At 44.4% G+C, this 19,179-nt stretch overlaps 1 protein-coding gene across 2 annotated transcripts in view; it reads left to right on the top strand.

Moving 5' to 3' along the window:
• The window catches only part of LOC126298724 (uncharacterized), a 347,448-nt gene that overhangs the window by 183,205 nt on the left and 145,064 nt on the right, over positions 1-19,179 (top strand). For both annotated transcript variants that reach the window (XM_049990153.1, XM_049990154.1), the window contains exon 2: positions 16,898-16,981. In XM_049990153.1, coding sequence (XP_049846110.1) covers positions 16,904-16,981 — 78 coding nt within the window. In that variant the 5' untranslated portion in view covers positions 16,898-16,903. The remainder of the gene's footprint in view (positions 1-16,897; positions 16,982-19,179) is intronic.

The following is a 19,179-nucleotide window of genomic DNA, read 5'->3' on the forward strand; positions in this document are numbered from 1 at the left end:
ATCTGTGGCATGAATCAGCAAATCAATGTTTAATAGTATTAGTTGAAAACAGTCTTGGTTGCAATTTTAGTTTGTTTATTTATCAACTACGCGTTTCATCTTATTTAGGCACTTCAGGCTCATCTACCTAGAAAACAGAGAACAACTACATCTATTTAAGGATCGCGATCCTTAAATAAATGTATTTGTTCTCTGTTTTCTATGTGGATCAACCTGAAAATGCCTAAGTAAGGTGAAACGCGTAGTTGATAAATAAAAAAAAACTAAAATCGTAACCAAGACTGTTTTCAACTAATCTCATACCTGTGTTACCTGTACATTGGGTGTGTTGCATACCTGTCAGGAGTTACATCATATCGAACGCTTTACTTACGTTTGTGATCAGTGTCTCACTAGATTCCTCTAGAAACTGGAAGCAGTGAACCGTCTAGAAACTGAATGAGGCTATATAAAGAGCTACATAACCTATAATACATTTTTGTTATACATACTTGTTCTCCTGTCTGTTACTTGAAAATAAACAGTATTAATAGCAAAACTGAAACTGTCAATGTTTAATTCACGTTTTATTCGAAAACTGTTGATTTGTACAGATGGTATAGTAAAACAAAATAGTACGGATTTGTCACATAATGCTATAAAACGCAATTTTCCTAAAAAAAAGGTAAAATTAAAAGAAACGCAAAACAGAAATATATCTAACATCGCTTCAATATTTCGTCGAACTTACATGAAACATGTCTCTGTTATACATAACCAACTTTTACATTTGTCAATAATAACAGGAAACTCCTGTCTTTGGTCATGATGAACAACTTTCTGTTGAGTATAAAATAACAACAATCATTATATATGTTTTCATGTCTGTACATGTAAACTGTATTTGCATCAAAAGCAATTCCTTTGGTTACATAAAAGTGCAGAAGTTACTCGATCAGCTAATTTTTACTACTTATAAAATGCGATTTATACTCTAAAAGGATATGTAATACATTGTGGACTAACGCTGAATGCTGTGTGGTTCTAATAATGTGCAAAATCAACCACCAAACGAATAAAGAGAAGTTGTCGGACCCCAGTTCCTCTGTCGCACAAGTATCGAACCATAGTTCAGGTAGTACTCAACTCAATATATGGGTGAGTCAGTTGCCGGTGTGTTGTCCTATTCTGAGCCTCCTAATCTTTATCCTGTCTACTTTTCCCTGGTTTACGTATTTATATAGCGTTACTTTAAATGAAAATAATTAAGCATGAAGTGTTTCACCCAACGTACGAGCACGTGTAAGACTCGCCTGTAAAACACACGTGGCTTGGTCAGCGTGCCGAACCGTCAATGGTGACTGAACTGTTAGCTTCATATCAGGCTTGTCACACTACTCCATAGCAGAGTACGAGTACTTTTCGCTCTCGAATAATCGTTACTATCAATAACATTCCATGGAGCCATTCTTTCCCTTGATCATGAGATCTTTTTCCCAACGATTATAAAAAAATTTCCTTGGTTTATCTGTCTTAACACAACTTTCGTCGGGCAATACTGTAAGTGACTAGCTTGTCTGTTTCCCGCAACCTATACAGAATTTCCTGGTGTCCCAGGGGGCTTTAACGTAAGAAGACGGCGCGGGACACGAGAGCGTGGCATATAAGCGTGCCTTAGGAGACATGTGACCGCTGCAGAATGCCGTCCGACCGCCGCTCACCCCTGTTTGCAATCGGATTGCAAAACATGTTGACAGCAGTGTTGCTGACTGCTTATCGCTGTGAGCGTGGCCAGTTTTGCAGAGCAGGAAAGCGACCTCTTTGTTTACTCCGGAGCGTGCAAACAATCCGGAACGAGCCTCTGAAAGCCATAATTAATGCTCGTTAGACCCATTTCGCGCTTCGGGCTGCCCTTCAATTAGCCTCAGTTTGTGAGGACGTAAGACCCAGTTAGAAGATGACGCCTTCATTCCTGCGGCCAGTCGGAATGCGGACGCTTAACAGAAACGACAAAAATGTTCTTAGCGAGTTTCAATTTCCATTAAATTCTCCAACCAGCTGTTTTTTTTGTTTTGTTTTTTGAGTGAGGCTTTTCTCACAGCTCCTGCTCATGGTGTAACAAGGATATGGTGGAACGCTTTACTGATGCTATGTAGTCTTTGCTTTCTTTTTGTCTCTGAAGACAAGATAAGGGTCTTCAAGGAATCTCTTGTAGATAGCTAGTTTCGCACTGCTAGAATACTGTTCTAGCAGTAGTGGACACCAAAAGATCCTGTGGAAGATCCCATCAGAGGGGTCGAAACGTCGAACATTTTAGAAGAAACATGACGCGGCCTAATAACCCAAAAGATTTTAACTTTATTAACATATTCACTATGCTATTCATAATAGATTCACCGCATTTCTATTTTTCATTTATTATTAGGCTTACTCCTGCATTAACCATCTATGATTCTGTGTTGATAACCCTCTACTGACCTGGCCAGAAATACTGTGCTTCCTTCCACCGCACTTCACCAATGCCCACTGTATCCAGCTTCAATGCACCCATTTAATTTTTTAATTTTCTAACTTACTATCCGACTAACAGTCCACATTTCGACTCATAAAATGCCACTTTTGTTTTTTCTGATGATAACGTCCTCCTGAGTATACCCTGCGCGGAGATCCGAATGGAATATTTTATCAAAGACGGTGCCATCATCATTAAACCATCCAGTAGAGCTGCATTCTCTCCGGAAAAAATGTGGCAGTGGTTTCCCCTTGCTAACAGCTGTTCGCAGCAACAACACAGCAAGGACATGTTGGGTAATGTTACGAGGCCATATCAATCATCGTGACTGTTGCCAAAGCCTCTCCACAGATTCCACTCCGTTGTGGACTCCATCTGTATCTTTGAGGCACGCAAATGAAGAATCCACCTCGGCAACGTTCATTCTTCATGGGGGGATTTGCATCATGTCAAACCAAATTCTGAATTTCGCGTGCGAAGTATTACGCGATTCTTCTTACTCAACTATACTAAATAATTCATCGTGAAGCGCACAGCAGTGTGTAACGTACGTTGTTCAAGTATGATTCATTGATGGAGCTTGGAGATAGCGTCTCCATACACATCTCTGTGCGACCTGCAATTAGTTTCATTCCATTTTATCTTCACCACGCCTCCGGAGGGAAAGAATTTGAATATTCTAGATTCATTATTAAAAACGGTTCACGAATTTCAGCTACATTATCGGTAGCCCTATATGCCTTTTTTAATTCAGATAGCTCAGCAATTCTGTGACAACGTCTGTGGGTACAAAAATCTGTCACAACTGCCCTAATCTTCTTTCCATGCATTCACTATTAGCTGCTAACCAAACACAGTACGAATGCACGTATATGGGCATAATTCACAAAAATACTTTAGGCAACGAAGTGTAGTTTTACAACATCCTACCAATGAATTTAGCCTTCCATGTGCTTTCCCCACAGCTCAACCTAAATGTGACCATTCCGTTTTACATAATCGCCCATTGATTCTCTCTGTATTTTTAAGATGGATACCCTAAGCGTTTAGTTCATCGTGTAAACATAAGCAACTGAGTTTTTTAAGTTTGATAAAATACACACTTTTAACATTTTTGTACGGTTGCTAGCTAACACTCTTGTTTGGAATCTTGTCAAGGTCTGGTTCTATATTTCTGTCGTTTCCTTTGGCTATCTCCGTAATCTGTATGAATTCGCAGACTAAATGGTTCAAATGGCTCTGAGCACTATGGGACTTAACTTCTGAGGTCATCAGTTCTATAAAACTTAGGACTACTTAAACCTAACTAACCTAAGAACATCACACACATCCATGCCCGAGGCAGGATTCGACCGTAGCGGTCGCGCGGTTCCAGATTGTAGCGCCTAGAACCACTCGGCCACTCCGGCCGGCCGCTGACTAAAGCTGACATTATCTGGCGGTTCGTTCGTATATAGTATCCGTGATGCACACGCAAAATTTTCACCGTGTTGCGTCGAGTCTGTCAAAAAACTCTTAGCTCATCTAAAAATGCGGCTAAATTCTCAGTATGAGTGCACTTTCCGAAGCAGGAGTTGACGAGGTATAGAACAGAAAAAAAGCTACATGGTCACCATCAGATGAAGCCTTTAAGATTTCATGCATGAAGACCATGATGTTAGTTCCACATAATACATTTGTTCGGAAATGTAATAATAGAAAAGTAATATTGTTCAGAGGGGGTTGTTTTGATTTCCAGAATGTTAATTAACTCTAATTTCAACACTGGTTGTACTCATATCTATATTATTCATCCTTGCAGGAGTAGGTAGTATATCTCATGTGTCCTATGCAAATGAAAATTCAAAAATAGGATGTAGAGTCTCAATTTTCTATTTAATGTCTTCAGTTGTAGTATTACAGTACAAAAGAATGTCTGAACACTAATATTTGTGCCTCCGGAAAATCTAGATACGACGAAAACATTTTAACGCAGAATGAAAATTCTTCTGAAGTCCTTACTTTTGCTTAACGAGGAGTACTTCAATTAACGTCTGCTCATCTGTGGTTCTAAACATAATGAACAGCAATCAGCATTTTAGAACCGTCTCAAGGTTATTAGTATTCCACTGAACTTTTTGGCTAATTTCAGTTATTTGATGAAGAGCGTATTTTTCTAGCTTTTCGTCATCTATTGGTCTAAAACTAAGGACAACTCAGTAACAATGACATCTCCTACCAGAGAACTGCCTTAGCAAAAACCTTTGCCATCACTTGTTAAAAGAAATTCTCGAATAACTAAAACAGGTAACGTTTGCTTAGACAGCTAGGAGAACATTGTTGCACAATATAAGAAAGAAAAGGGTCTGAAGACAGAGTTCCGTTCTGTTAACTTAGTTGTTTAACCGTTTCCGTAAATAATTAATCAAGTTCTACCAAGTAAAAACGTGTGTCGTTATGGCAAGTGCATGTCCATGCAGTGTGTTTAATTTTCATATGATATTATCCCAGGAATTGACAGTGAAAAGTATGTACTTGATATGTTAACATTTATAACAATTTTTAAAAGATCCTAACTTAATATTAGAGCTGTCAAAACCAAAACTTTGATTCCCTGTAAATGACAGACAATGAAATACTTATTATCGATAGTGAAGAAAGTTGTAGAGAAGTTCGGTTACTAATGCGCTACAATCACGGAAGAAAAATACAGCGCATACGGATTTCGAAAATATTTTCAAAAGTAAAATCTTTTTTAAAGAAATAAGACAACTAACAGTAAACATAATCACTCAGTGCATAAAGAAATAAATAGCTAAAACACTCATCTCGAGCATCATGCTATATAGTTGTGAAAGCTGGATACTACTGACAATAGACCAACAGTGCTTAAACTTGATGATACTGCGCCCCCTGAGAAAACTAATGAAGACCAACTAGATGCTGTAGATATTCGATGAGGTTGTTTTAAATCTTAGTAGAATTGCGGAGGCGATGATAGCGTTTCCTGAGAACGGCACAAGAGTCTCCTTATCTTAAGTAAACTCTTCTGTTTTGGTACTAGGGCGTGCCGAAAACTAATGCCTGCGAATTTCTTATGAGAAAACTCTTAAAGCTTTTTAAATAAAACAAACGTCATTAAAATTCTACATCTATATTCTTCATGTCTAAATATTTATTTCACAACATAGTAACCTGAGCGACAACACATTCCTCCCAGCTTGAGACCAGTATGTTGATGCCGCCATTGTAGATGTCTGACTTTGTTGACGGAGCCACAACCACACCTCTGCTTTCACCGCTTCTTCACTATCAAAGTGAAGTCCTCGAAGGTGTTCTTTAAGTTTTGAAAATAGATTAAAATGGAATGGGACCGAGTCGGGACTGTATGGAGGACGATCGCTGACAGTGAAACCAAGACGTCCGATTACTGCAAATGTCGCAGCGCTTTTGTGTGGCGTGCACTGTCTTGCTGAAGGAGAGGATGCTACCTGTGTGGACGAACTCGTCGAATTCTAAACGCGATTACAGCACGCTGTTTCCCAAGCACCGACATACATCATGCTCATAAATTAAGGATAATTGCAGACTGTGGTGCCACACAACGTGTCACTAATAGCATAGGCACATTGGGAACACACACGACACAGATCTGTAAGTCCACGGTATTGGTGGTAAGTTGCGAAAACCGTCCCGAAACACATGTGCTACAAAACGCCACTGCTTCTACGCATGTACCCCGACATCAGTATGGTATATGATCATCATGCATATGTACACAGACCGCACAATGGGTTGGCATATTCTGGATCAGGTGGTCGAGCAGCTGCTGAGGTATAGCCTCCCATTCTTGCACCAGTTCCTGTTGGAGTTCCTGAAGTGTCGTAGGGGTATGAAGACGTGCAGCGATACGTCGACCGAGAGCATCCCAGACGTGCTCGATGGGGTTCAGGTCTGTAGAACAGGCAGGCCACTCCATTCGCCTGATACCTTCTGTTTCAAGGTACTCCTCCACGATGGCAGCTCGGTGGGGCCGTGCATTATCATCCATCACGGGGAAGGTGGGACACACTGCACCCCTGAAAAGGCTGACATGCTGATGCAAAATGACGTCCCGATACACCTACCCTATTACAGTTCCTCTGTCAAAGACGTGTGGGGGTGCACGTGCACAAATCATAATCCCACCCCACACCATCAAACCACGACCGCCATACAGGGACCTTTCAAGGGGCATAAAGGGGATGGTATCTGGTTCCTGGTTCACGCCAGATGAAATCCCGGCGAGAATCACTGTTCAGACTATACCTGGACTCGTCCGTAAACATAACCTGGGATCACTGTTCCAATGACCATGTACTGTGTTCTTGACACCAGGCTTTACAGGCTCTCCTGTGTCCAGGGGTCAGTGGAATGCACCTTGCAGGTCTCCGGGCGAATAAACCATGTCTGTTCAGTCGTCTGTAGACATTGTGTCTGCAGACAACTGTTCCAGTGGCTACGGTAAGGACCAGAGCAAGGCTACCTGCAGTACTCCGTGGTCGTCTGGGAGCACGGATGGTGAGATATCGGTCTTCTTGTGGTGTTGTACACTGTGGATGTCCCGTACTGTAACACCTGGACACGTCTCCTGTCTTCTGGAATCGTTGCCATAATCTTGAGATCACACTTTGTGGCACCCGAAGGGCCCGTGCTACGACCTGCTGTCTTTGACCAGCCTCCAGTCACCCTAGTATTCTACCCCTCACTATGTCATCAATATGTGTTCTCTGAGCCATTTTCAGCAGTCACCATTAGCCCGTCTGAAAACGTCTGCACACTTACTCTCTGTCTCGTACTGTGATATGCACGAATACACCTCTGTGTATGTGGATTGTTGCCAGAGCCACCGTGCGACGACCACAGGTCAAATGCACCGCATGGTCATACCCCGAGGTGATCTAAACCCGCAAACCGCCCACCATGTGTCAGAATTATCCTTAATTTATGAGCATGAGTGTAGTTACGTTACATATCACCATGTGATACGCTACAATTCGGAGCCTTCTAGCGGCTGAGGGCTGCAAATATGTAGACATGAAAAATAAAAATGTCGACTGTTACTGACGTTTATATTATTTAACAGTGTTTCAGAGTTTTCACACAGATAATTCGGAGGCGCTATTTTCAGCACACCCTCGTAGATCTTTGAACTTCGATGATCTCAGTTACCACTACCGTGTATTGACCATCACCTTATAGTGGTCATCAAAAAGAGCAAGAAAGAAATAGTATGATCTCACTCCTGGCTGTGGGATCTGAACAAGACCAAAAAACGCTGTGTAACGTAAAGTCTCCGCATACTTCAAATGGTTCAAATGGCTCTAAGTACTATTGGACTTAACATCTGAGGTCATTAGTCCCCTAGACTTAGAACTACGTAAACCTAACTAACCTAAGGACATCACACACACCCGTGCCCAAGGCAGGATTCGAACCTGTGCGGTTCCGTACTGAAGCGCCTAGAACCGCTCGGCCACAGCGGCGGACCTCTCTGTATACTCCAGCAGTCTCCAGTAGGAAAGACGACGCTTATGCCAACAATGGAATCAGCTGCTCCATTTATTTAATAATGGGGCATTTCACCCAATATCTCTCCTAATACCTAATGAACGAACTGGCGGGGACCACCGAGGTGTACCTCATACTTTATGAACGAGTCATCAAACAGCTTTGTCAGCTACTTCGGTAGGTTGTACCTCACTTCCAGAGATTGGCGACGTAAAAAATCGTCGAACCGTGATAGGACAATATTTTCATGGTCGTACTACGACGCAAAAGTCAGTTCGTCGAACATGGGTGCATATGTTGTCCTTAGCGTAAGTTAGTTTAAGTTAGATTTAGTAGTGTAAGCCCAGGGACCAATGACCTCAGCAGTTTGGTCCCATAGGAACTTACCAAAAATTTCCAATTTGCAAAAGCCACTGACCACAAGTGTGAATGAGCCATGTCGCTTACAATCTGCAAACAGCGCTATCATTGTTACATGGGGCAAAGGATAAAAATTGTTTCATGGAGTGGCGAGTCACGTTGTAAGTTCAAAAATGGTTCAAATGGCTCTGATCACTATGGGACTTAACATCTGAGGTCATCAGTACACTAGAACTTAGAACTACTTAACCCTAACTAACCTAAGTACATCTCACACACATCCATGCCCGAGGCAGGATTCGAACCTGCGACCGTAGCGGTCGCGCGGTTCCAGACTGAAGCGCCTAGAACCGCTCGGTCACTTCGGCCGGCCACGTTATAAGGTGCGGCACTCAGACTGTCCGATGCGAACTCGACGAACGCCCGACAAATGTTTTGTAGCAGACAGCCTTATTACTTTTGTGCAATTTAGTGATAGTTGTGAAATGGTCATATCTGTTTTTCCTGGTTTGAGCTCAAACTATTAAATGTGGATGATTTCGAAATAAATACAGGTTCTACACAATTGGATGCTTATCACAGTGTGGGAAATAGTTTCGAATTGGTCATTTTTTGTAACAGCGTGGTAAAGTTCCTATCTGCGTGGCAACAGCCATTGCATCCTTGATCAAAGGGAAACAGGTAGTGTTTCTGGACTTGAATGGCTAGTGCCGGATGAACTACAGCCTTATCGTGCCCCTGCAACTCCAGCAAAAACTATTCGTGCCACTTCAAGGTCATTGCTATTAAACGTCTGGTCCAACCCAGACTTGCTGCAAGCAACACACACCACCGGTACTTGTTGCCTTACACACACAGCGTGAAAATAGCGATTGACTGGATTCCATTCATTGACCACATACCACTTATTTATGAAATGTACTAACAAATTGTCTGCTAATATTCCATTTGTCTCAAAGTAATAATTAACACCGAGCGACGTGGTCCTTAGATTATCATTACTGTTGTGTTACTTGTAAATACTTCCAGGCTTTCAGAACAAGATTTGCGAAAACTACAGGACATACAGAAAAAATGACACGTATCAGAGAATTCGTAATACTCGCCGTGACGTAGTTCACTAGGGGAGAGGTGTCTCACTACATGTAGACAAACCATCTTCTCCGTATTGTTGCATCGAATTATTAAGTTGGAGAATAAGTTCATAACGTTTTTGTTTTGTATGTTGATCTCCCGGTTGCTATTATTTTATTTATCGGTTGTCATTTTTTATTTGTAACTCACTGTTGCTATTGGAGTTTATATCTTGTCATTTTGTCATTTGGAAATAGTGGGTGGAGCTGTGGACGCTAGAATATGGAATGGAGAAAGCGGAACATTTCCGACATACTCTATGTTTGTGTTCAATAGAGGGGTGACAGCAGCTGAAGTAGCCAGAAACATTTACGCCGCATAGGGGAATAATGCCATTAGACGGAGCACGGCAAGAAAATGGTTTTTTCGTTTTAAAGAGGATCGTTTTGACATTAGTGACACTTCACTTTCAGGAAGTTCTTCGGGATTTGATGAAGATCGTTTAAACGCATTGATCCACAATGATACCAATCAGTATACTTGAGAGCTGGCAAATGTGACGGACTGTCATCATTCCACCATCATGCGATATTTGCATGTGATGACGAAGGTTCAAAAATCGGGTATATGCGTACCGCATGCTCCGAGCCAAAATCATAAAAATCAGTGGGTGGCCATATGTATATTCTGCTTGCTCGTCATCAATTGGCTCGTGAGATACATCTAGCTTTCAAATCTTGTATCGTTACTGGTGACGAGAAATCATGTTCTTATGCCAACGTAAGGAAAAGAAAGGAATGATTGAGCTCAAACAAAGCAGAAACTCCCCGCACAAATACCTGCTCGCATCCACAACAGATAATTTACGCATCTAGTGGAACAGCGACCATGTGACATACTACGAATTGCTTCCCCGTGATATAACCAATACTGCTTGCATTTATTGTGAACAACCGAGACCCAGACCAAGAACAGCGACCAGGAAGACAGCATTAAATGATATTGGTCGACGATAACACCCACTCAAATTCTGCTAGACCGAGAAAAAACTCTGTACAGGAACTTGGTTGGAAGTCATTTTGCACTCGCCTTATTCATCTGATCTTGCGCCCTAAGATTTTCACCTTTTCCGTTCTCTGTCGAACAACTTTCATGGAACTTTCTTTCCGGATGAAAACACGCTCCGAACATGGCTTGACGAGATCTTCGTTCAAAGCCACGTGATTTCTATAGTCGCAGACTCGAAAAGTTACCCCAGCATTGGCAGACTGTTGTAAATACTGAAGGAGAAAGTATTATAGATGATTAAAGTCTCTGCTATGCATATCTGTTGTGCTTATTAAAATTACGGAAAGACGCTGCGAACTTACGCACTAACCCATTAGTTCGCGCCTGCAGACGGACAGCCCAAAGAACAGATTTGAAGCGGGCTGCCGTGGCGCCTTCCCGAGGAACTTTTGTTAGCAACTTCCAATGAATTCCACGCACGTGTTGACGTTTGCTGCGTCACGAACTGTTCCCATATTAGACACCTGTAATGTGAGTTAAGAACTTGATGAGATGCCGTATCCACTGAAGCCTGTTTATTTTCTGCAGGTCTTATAGTTTTTGCGCAGGTATCTTCTGTAACTCCAGAGGTACTTATGAATAGCCATGTATAAAGACATTGCGTTCTCTTTAGCCATTGTGTATGTGATGTAAAGATGATAATTGTTTTGTTTCAAGCACTCCAGGGCAACTTACTCAGTCTTTGTATAAACGACAACTGTCATCATTATAGCCGTGGTAAAAAAAAATTTATGCCAATAAAAGCAATTATGATGCATTTTATTTATATTCCTGCAGCTGGTATACCTAATATAGTTCTTTTTATTGATTTCAAATGTTGCACTACAGCATTGTTTACAGTTATTCTCCTTTCCAGACACAGCTGTAGTTGTAACCGTTTACTTTGTTTTCCCGTCCTTCTTTCACTATATGGTCTATATGTCAAAACTTCTTTTGGTATTCTTCCTTCTTATATTCTTTTTAGATGTGGTAGCCGCTTTCCTTTACTTTAGCTGGTTATATCTTCTATTCAGTTGTCTCTGTATATCATTTTCATATCGGTATATTCTCTGTCCACTGCTTTCAAGAATCTCAGTTCTGTTCCATGTGTCTTACTAAGGTATTTGGTATTCGCTGTGCTGTACGATAATACTGGCGTAGCCATCAATTTATAACCTTTCATTCTCGTTCCTTTTCTCGTATTTCTAGATAATGTTTTTCGAATCTTTGCACATATGGTCTGGTATATAAATATACAGTTTATACATACCTGGTCCCGCCGGAGGTTCGAGTCCTCCCTCGGGCATGGGTGTGTGTGTTTCTCCTTAGGGTAATTTAGGTTAAGTAGTGTGTAAGCCTAGGGACTGATGACCTTAGCAGTTAAGTCCCATAAGATTTCACAGACATTTTTAATAATTAAACTGATAGTATTCCAAGCGCTGCATTGCGGGCTGCATACATCGCAGGACGCTGAAACATCGTAGGTATGTTCATTAATCGGTACGCTCGCTGAGTATGCTGAAAAAATAATAGTTCCACTTTCTGCCGCCAGGTGAAAATATGGCGATGTAAGCAGTCAGAATGTGGTGTGGGCACAGGAAAAGGGGAGGAACGATCAAAGATCAAACACATGATAACGGTGGTTCTGCCACATGTTTTAGAATATAGTAATATGGTACCTGTATGTTCAATATGGTCTGACTCAGCAATATGTTTATCCATAACACGGCATGGGCGACACTTGCGTATCCAGTGTAATCAGAGCGATATGTTTCCAGAACGTCGTTGTGTGCTATCCTTCAAATCAGGAGATGTCCGGATAAAACCCTGATAAACACGATTTTTAAGATATCCCCACAACCAGAAGTATCATGGATTTAAGTCGGGGGATCTGGACGGCCACACATCTTGAAATTGCCTAGAGATGATGCGGTCGTTACCGAAGGCTTCTCGCAGCAGATCGTTCGCCTGGTAAGCGACATGTGGCATGACCCCATTTAGCATGAAAATATTGACGTGGACACAGTTGTTGGAATCATGCGAATGAGCCGCCTCTCTCTCCCTCTTGTACCACTAATTCATCTGTTTCTTGGAATTTCTTGATCATATTCTGTTTATTGACGTGGGGCCTCTTCGCAGTTGTTTCTGTCGGCGACATTCCCGCAACGCAGTGATCTTATTGCTACCGTTCTGATAAAACAATTTTACCACAAGTGCACGACCTTTCTTCTCAATTGCCATTGTGTTTTGTACGGAAAACTTCAAACTTCTTAACCTATTACACCAACAGTCACTTCAAAAAAGAAATGAAAATTCGTCAACAAGAGACAAACAGCATACTGACGTAAAAACAGGAAACATTTCACATTCTGAATGCTTGCAGCGCCATATTTTCACCTGGTGACAGAAAGTGGAACTATTGTTTTTCCAGCATACTCCGCAAGCGCGCCGATTAATGAACATACCCACATACCTTCGATATTTCAGCATTCTGAGATGTATACAGACCTCAGAAGTGGCACTCGGAACACTATCAAGTTAATTATAACCACCTGACACACACACACACACACACACACACACACACACACATATATATACACTCCTGGAAATTGAAATAAGAACACCCAGATTTCATTGTCCCATGAAGGGGAAACTTTATTGACCCATTCCTGGGGTCAGATGCATCACATGATCACACTGACAGAACCACAGGCACATAGACACAGACAACAGAGCATGCACAATGTCGGCACTAGTACAGTGTATATCCACCTTTCGCAGCAATGCAGGCTGCTATTCTCCCATGGAGACGATCGTAGAGATGCTGGATGTAGTCCTGTGGAACGGCTTGCCATGCCATTTCCACCTGGTGCCTCAGTTGGACCAGCGTTCGTGCTGGACGTGTAGACCGCGTGAGACGACGCTTCATCCTGTCCCAAACATGCTCAATGGGGGACAGATCCGGAGATCGTGCTGGCCAGGGTAGTTGACTTACACCTTCTAGAGCACGTTGGGTGGCACGGGATACATGCGGACGTGCATTGTCCTGTTGGAACAGCAAGTTCCCTTGCCGGTCTAGGAATGGTAGAACGATGGGTTCGATGACGGTTTGTATGTACCGTGCTTCTATTCAGTGTCCCCTCGACGATCACCAGAGGTGTACGGCCAGTGTAGGAGATTGCTCCCCACACCATGATGCCGGGTGTTGGCCCTGTGTGCCTTGGTCGTATGCAGTCCTAATTGTGGCGCTCACCTGTACGGCACCAAACACGCATACGACCATCATTGGCACCAAGGCAGAAGCGACTCTCATCGCTGAAGACGACACGTCTCCATTCGTCCCTCCATTCACGCCTGTCGCGACACCACTGGAGGCGGGCTGCACGATGTTGGGGCGTGAGCGGAAGTCGGCCTAACGGTGTGCGGGACCGTAGCCCAGCTTCATGGAGACGGTTGCGAATGGTCCTCGCCGATACCCCAGGAGCAACAGTGTCCCTAATTTGCTGGGAAGTGGCGGTGCGGTCCCCTACGGCACTGCGTAGGATCCTACGGTCTTGGCGTGCATCCGTGCGTCGCTGCGGTCCGGTCCTAGGTCGACGGGCACGTGCACCTTCCGCCGACCACTGGCGACAACATCGATGTACTGTGGAGACGTCACGCCCCACGTGTTGAGCAATTCGGCGGTACGTCCACCCGGCCTCCCGCATGCCCACTATACGCCCTCGCTCAAAGTCCGTCAACTGCACATACGGTTCACGTCCACGCTGTCGCGGCATGCTACCAGTGTTAAAGACTGCGATGGAGCTCCGTATGCCACGGCAAACTGGCTGACACTGACGGCGGCGGTGCACAAATGCTGCGCAGCTAGCGCCATTCGACGGCCAACACCGCGGTTCCTGGTGTGTCCGCTGTGCCGTGCGTGTGATCATTGCTTGTGCAGCCCTCTCGCAGTGTCCGGAGCAAGTATGATGGGTCTGACACACCGGTGTCAATGTGTTCTTTTTTCCATTTCCCGGAGTGTATATATATACTCCTGGAAATGGAAAAAGAACACATTGTATATATATACACAAGAACACAGTGTATATATATACTCCTGGAAATGGAAAAAGAACACATTGTTGACACCGGTGTGTCAGACCCACCATACTTGCTCCGGACACTGCGAGAGGGCTGTACAAGCAATGATCACACGCACGGCACAGCGGACACACCAGGAACCGCGGTGTTGGCCGTCGAATGGCGCTAGCTGCGCAGCATTTGTGCACCGCCGCCGTCAGTGTCAGCCAGTTTGCCGTGGCATACGGAGCTCCATCGCAGTCTTTAACACTGGTAGCATGCCGCGACAGCGTGGACGTGAACCGTATGTGCAGTTGACGGACTTTGAGCGAGGGCGTATAGTGGGCATCCGGGAGGCCGGGTGGACGTACCGCCGAATTGCTCAACACGTGGGGCGTGAGGTCTCCACAGTACATCGATGTTGTCGCCAGTGGTCGGCGGAAGGTGCACGTGCCCGTCGACCTGGGACCAGACCGCAGCGACGCATGGATGCACGCCAAGACTGTGGGATCCTACGCAGTGCCGTAGGGGACCGCACCGCCACTTTCCAGCAAATTAGGGACACTGTTGCTCCTGGGGTATCGGCGAGGACCATTCGCAACCGTCTCCATGAAGCTGGGCTACGGTCCCGCACACCGTTAGGCCGTCTTCCGCTCACGCCCCAACATCGTGCAGCCCGTCTCCAGTGGTGTCGCGACAGGCGTGAATGGAGGGACGAATGGAGACGTGTCGTCTTCAGCGATGAGAGTCGCTTCTGCCTTGGTGCCAATGATGGTCGTATGCGTGTTTGGCGCCGTGCAGGTGAGCGCCACAATCAGGACTGCATACGACCGAGGTACACAGGGCCAACACCCGGCATCATGGTGTGGGGAGCGATCTCCTACACTGGCCGTACACCTCTGGTGATCGTCGAGGGGACACTGAATAGTGCACGGTACATCCAAACCGTCATCGAACCCATCGTTCTACCATTCCTAGACCGGCAAGGGAACTTGCTGTTCCAACAGGACAATGCACGTCCGCATGTATCCCGTGCCACCCAACGTGCTCTAGAAGGTGTAAGTCAACTACCCTGGCCAGCAAGATCTCCGGATCTGTCCCCCATTGAGCATGTTTGGGACTGGATGAAGCGTCGTCTCACGCGGTCTGCACGTCCAGCACGAACGCTGGTCCAACTGAGGCGCCAGGTGGAAGTGGCATGGCAAGCCGTTCCACAGGACTACATCCAGCATCTCTACGATCGTCTCCATGGGAGAATAGCAGCCTGCATTGCTGCGTAAGGTGGATATACACTGTCCTAGTGCCGACATTGTGCATGCTATGTTGTCTGTGTCTATGTGCCTGTGGTTCTGTCAGTGTGATCATGTGATGTGTCTGACCCCAGGAATGTGTCAATAAAGTTTCCCCTTCCTGGGACAATGAATTCACGGTGTTCTTATTTCAATTTCCAGGAGTATATATATATATATATATATATATATATATATATATATATATATATATATATATATATATATATATATATATAGGGAGATTCATCTGCCCCTACCTATCGGCTTTATGCGTCACACAAAGCCCTCAACTACTACCAACATGATTTAAATATTTTTTCACTCGCTACACACAAACTATTAGTCCTATAGTAAACGTGAACAGGACCATTTTGTAGGAAATTTAATGTAGCTTCATTTTGTACTGTGATACGTTTTCGCTGGAGACCACAATTTTGGAAAAAAATGTTCAAATGTGTGTGGAATCTTATGGGACTTAACTGCTAAGGTCATCAGTCCCTAAGCTTACCCTAGATTATCCTAAGTACAACACACACACCGATGCCCGAGGGAGGACTCGAACCTCCGCCGGGACCAGCCGCACAGTCCATGACTGCAGCGCCTGAGACCGCTCGGCTAATCCCGCGCGGCACAATTTTCGAGTTATAAAGAAAAAAGTGTACGTTTTTCTTGAATAATTCGAAAACTACAGCCTCTACGAAAAACATATCCCAGTACAAAATTTAACTACAATAAATTTCCTACAAAAAGATATGTTCATTTTTTTCTGTAAGGCTAATAGTCTGGGCACAGAAAGCAAGAGAATACGAAAATATTGTATATGGTATTTGAGGGCGTTGCGAGTTGCATAAAACTCAGCGGTCGGGGTAGCTAAAACACCCCTGTATATTGTTCCTAATGTAGATTTACAGCGTAAACTGCCTGGTTTCAAGTATATGTTAACAGATGAGCGACAGTATTAGTTATAGTCGTTTATTTTCCATAGAATAAAAATATTGTGGTACGCTTTGAGCGTGTGCCTAAATGTTGTGATTGGTTGCAGGCGCCGATGGCGACGCTACTCGTGCTGTGGGCGGCGGCGGCGCTCGCGCTGTCCCGCAGCGTGACGGCGCATAGGGAGCACAAGGTACGTACAGCGCACTCTGCACACAGCCGCCATAACTACACAGTTATTGCAAAGGCATAAATAAACTAACTATTCTCGGACAATCAAAACAGTGCCATACTAGCTTTCAATAACAACCAGTCGCTGCTATAGTATATATGTCTCCTGGAGCTCCCCTGAGTTGAGAGAAGAGCTTGCACACAGACGAAAATACGGAAATACCGCGAGAAATACGCACATAAAAAAAAATTTTGCATCCCCTCGGTTCCGAGACTTACGGAATCAGTACAGAAAACTGGAATAGAGATCAACACAAACACCATTTCCGCCCTTTTTACTGCTTATAAAAACCACACATTGCATGTTGTACTACCATACAGCGAGACCTTCAGAGGTGGTGGTCCAGATTGCTGTACACACCGGTACCTCTAATACCTAGTAGCATTTCCTCTTGCACTGATGCATGCCTGTATTCGTCGTGGCATACTATCCAAAAGTTCATCAAGGCACTGTTCGTCCAGATTGTCCCACTCTTCAACGGCGATCTGACGTAGATCCCTCAGAATGGTTGATGGGTTACGTCATCCATAAACAGCCCTTTTCAATCTATCCGAGGCATGTTCGATAGGGTTCACGTCTGGAGAACATGCTGGACACTCTAGTCGAGCGATGTCGTTATCCTGAAGGAAGTCATTCACAATATGTGCTCGATGGGGGCGAGAAGTGTCGTCAATGAAGACGAATGCCTTGCCAATACGCTGCAGATATGGCTGCATTATCGGTCGGAGGATGGCATTCACGTATCATACAGCCGTCACGGCGCCTTCCATGACAACCAACGGCGTACGTCGGCCCCACATAATGCCACACCAAAACAGTAGAGAACCTCCACCTTGGTGCGCTCGCTGGACAGTGTGTCTAAGGCGTTCAGCCTGACCGGATTGCCTTCAAACACGTCTCCGACGACAGTCTGGTTGAAGGCATATGCGAAACTCATCGGTGATGTCAATCCTGAGCGGTCCATTCGGCATGTTGTTGGGCCCATCTGAACCGCACTGCATGGTGTCGTGGTTGCAAATATGGACCTTGTCATGGACGTCGGGAGTTGAAGTTGCGGATCATGCAGCTTATTGCGCACAATTTGAGTCGTAACACGACGTCCTGTGGCTGTACGAAAAGTATTATTCAACAGGGTGGCGTTGCTGTCAGGGTTCCTCCGAGCATCAATCCATAGGTAGCGGTCATCCACTGCAGTAATAGCCCTTGGGCAGCCTGAGCGAGGCATGTCATTGATAATTCCTGTCCCTCTGTATCTCCTCCATATCCGAACAACATGGCTTTGGTTCACTCCGACTCGCCTGGACACTTCCCTTATTGAGAGCCTTTCCTGGCACAGAGTAACAATGCGGACACGATAAAACTGCGGTATTGACTGTCTAGGCATGGTTAAATTACAGACAACACGTGTGCGGCTGGTCCCGGCGGAGGTTCGAGTCCTCCCTCGGGCATGGGTGTGTGTGTTTGTCCTTAGAACAATTTAGGTTCAGTAGTGTGTAAGCTTAGGGACTGATGACTTTATCAGTTAAGTCCCATAAGATTTCACACACATTTGAACATTTTTGAACAGGCAACACGAGCAGTGTACCTCCTTCCTGGTGGAATGACTGGAAGTGATCGGCTGTCGGACCCCCTCCGTCGAATAGGCGCTGCTCGTGCATGGTTGTTTACATCTTTGGGCAGGTTTAGTGGCATCTCTGAACAGTCAAAGGGACTGTGTGTCTGATACAACATCCACAATCGACGTCTATCTTTAGGAGTTCTGTGAACCGGCCTGATGAAAAACTTTTTTTGATGTGTGTACATACTTTAACGTAAATGCTAGTGATAGCCAAGTCTGCAGGTTGCAGTGTTCTATTTGATCACGAACGGCACCTCAATACGTTGCATGTATCAGTCGTGGCCAGAACAATGCTCCATGTGGTTGGTATTGCATTATGTCGGAGCTAAGTGAATTCGGAAGTGGGCAAATTGTTGTTGCTCACATGGTAGGTGCTTCCGTAACCAAGGAAGTCGAAATGCTTTGTGTTTCAAGAGGCACCACATCGAAGTTTTATACCGCAAACATGGAAAGCGGAAAAACATCATCTGCCAAGTCACAACGCGGACAATAGTGTGCAGAACCGAATGTCGCACTCGAGACGTTTTCAGCACCAAAACAA

Source organism: Schistocerca gregaria, chromosome X, assembly GCF_023897955.1.
Source record: "Schistocerca gregaria isolate iqSchGreg1 chromosome X, iqSchGreg1.2, whole genome shotgun sequence".
NCBI lineage: Eukaryota > Metazoa > Arthropoda > Insecta > Orthoptera > Acrididae > Schistocerca > Schistocerca gregaria.